Source organism: Macrobrachium nipponense, chromosome 23 (assembly GCF_015104395.2).
Source record: "Macrobrachium nipponense isolate FS-2020 chromosome 23, ASM1510439v2, whole genome shotgun sequence".
NCBI classification, from domain to species: domain Eukaryota; kingdom Metazoa; phylum Arthropoda; class Malacostraca; order Decapoda; family Palaemonidae; genus Macrobrachium; species Macrobrachium nipponense.
In genome coordinates this window covers 72,339,604-72,342,103 of record NC_061090.1, presented here as the reverse complement: position 1 = coordinate 72,342,103, position 2,500 = coordinate 72,339,604, and the positions used below count along the sequence as shown (strand labels likewise).

The 2,500-nt window shown below is 36.4% G+C and overlaps 1 protein-coding gene across 1 annotated transcript in view; it reads right to left on the bottom strand.

Moving 5' to 3' along the window:
* LOC135198198 (protein psiR-like) overlaps positions 1-2,500 on the bottom strand; it is a 379,223-nt gene that overhangs the window by 33,959 nt on the left and 342,764 nt on the right. Inside the window, exon 9 of the mRNA XM_064225779.1 lies at positions 97-342. Within this exon, the coding sequence (XP_064081849.1) occupies positions 97-342 (246 nt within the window). The remainder of the gene's footprint in view (positions 1-96; positions 343-2,500) is intronic.

Here is a 2,500-nt window from a genome sequence, read left to right as displayed (position 1 = left end):
ATAGGTATCTGAGAAATAAAAAACCAAAATTTAAACGCAGAAAAAGTTTTCCTTACCAAAGTCCAACAACTCGAAATAAGTGCTGAATGAGCTTACCTGGCATGCAGCAAGTGCACTTCTCTCCAGGACACAACTCGGGGTTATTTATACCATTACAGGTGTCAAGAGACTCGGTGCAATAGCCAAGGTTTGCTTTGCATTCGTCTGTTGTCGGGCAGCCACAGCATTGACAGTCTCCAAAGCAGAACCCTGTAGGAATCCTGCCATCTTCGCAGTCCTTCTGGCACACACCAGCATAGTTATCTATGCATTCCTTGGGCGGAGGTATTATGTTGCAATCATCTAGGATGAATTGGTTTTGGTTAAGCAACTGTTTTTATAGACTTACTTTTTTATTTATATAATTTCTCACCTTTTTGCTATTATTACCAAATCTTTGACTCATTGTCCAAAGTCTGCGTGGCTTCAAACATAATTTCAACAGGTACTTTCCAACTAATCCGTTTTCATAACTATTTAAGAATATTATCTACTGTATAAACTTTCACAGAAGCAGCCAACATTGGCAGCAAAACTATTATTTTGCTTGCTTGTGTCTCTATGAAATCACCACAACAGACATGGACTGCCTCAGTAGGGCAGAAACAATCCTTATCAGCAAATAATCGCTTAGAAATGATCAAAAATTATGTCACTGTTGTCCAGCAAGTCTACAGCCAGGGGATATAAAAAATATGAATGAGAGAGAGAGAGAGAGAGAGAAAGAGAGAAAGTAAGGGGAAGAGATTTTCCTTCTGCTTTTCTGGGATGCAAGACATATTTACCAGTTGAAGTTGGTAAACTTTCTCACTTGGATGTTTATGCAATGATTCAGTGAAAATAAGGTAATTATCTCCTGACATATGATGACTGATGAAAAACAAATGGATGTGCAAATGAACATGACCCCTTGCATTAAAAATACACATACAGTGCACCCCATATTTGCGGGGGTTGCGTACCAGACACCCCCCTCCCCCATACGAATAGCTAGAATCCGCAAATACTTAGAAACCCCCTCTAAAAATGCTTATAACGGCCTACCTTGAAGTTCAAAGACCAAATGCATACTTAAAGTATCATCCTATATCAAATATACCATCAGTTATTAGTATTCGATTCCTGTAATAATCTTTGATCAAAGTCATCTTAAACATTTTACCATAAAAAAATATACATATAGCCAATAAAAGTGACGTGTCTTGGAGGTTGGCGGTCATTTGCCTCTACCTCTCTCGATCTCTACTGCTTGCATTAGTTGATTTACAGTGTAATCACCATCCAAGTCTCCCACCATGCTGTCCAAATATTTTACTCTTTGTCTACCTCTTACTTTCCTCCCCTCTATCCTTCCAGTAAGGCACAAATATTCTATCTTCTCACTTCTTATTATATGTCCCAACAAAATTCATTAATATGTCTCACAAAATTCATTACTTGTACATATACGTCCATAAAGTGAAATTATTTAAGATTTATTTTTAGAGACATAGAGAATAATATGAGAGAGAGAAGAGAGAGAGAGAGAGGAGAAAGAGAGAGAGAGAGAGAGAGAGAGAGAGAGAGAGAGAGAGAGAGAGAGAGAGAGAGAATAACTCCTTAAAATATCAAAAGATTGGAAGGAACCTCCATGGTTGACACATCTCTGCCATGCCTTATGTATATACTTTTCCAGAGAGAGAGAGAGAGAGAGAGAGAGAGCGGGTTGAACTAAATAACTATTTGTCTATCTATCCATTTCTCATTTTACCTTTTGGCAGCAGAAAAGAAAGAGATAAATTAAGGAAGAAGTACAAATTAGTTGATCAGGTGTTGGGAACAATTTTGGACACGCAGTCACTTTCCGTAAAGTAATGCAACCTGTCTGACAGGCCCACCTTCACTTGGTACAAGATAAAAGACAGGGGTGAATTCTATTCTTTCATGTTTTCATATAACATACTACAGAAATGCATAAATATTGTAATAAATGTATTATCATTACAGGCAGTCCCCAGTTTATGACTGTTTCTGCTTACGACGTTCCGAGGTTAGGACACTTTTCAATTACGTTCATCAGAAATTATTTCTAGGTTTACAAACCCAAAGTGACAAAAGAAATATGTCACCAAAAAGGCAAAATAATAAATATTTGAAGATTTTATTTGATGAAAAATCCAATAAAGATGCAATTTACATAGTTTTTAATACACTCAAAGCATTAAAAGTAATGTTTTATTAGGATTTTTGATTATTTTCGACAATGTTCTGGCTTATGAGGTGTCTCGAGAACAGAATCCCTATTGTAAACCAGGGACTCCTTATATAGTATTATTTATTATACATTAGGTAATCATTTATTTACCATACAAAACAGAGAGAGAGAGAAGAGAGAGAGAGAGAGAGAGAGAGAGAGAGAGAGAGAGAGAGAGAGAGAGAAAATATTATTTTAATGTTATTGGTATATTCAATTATATCACTG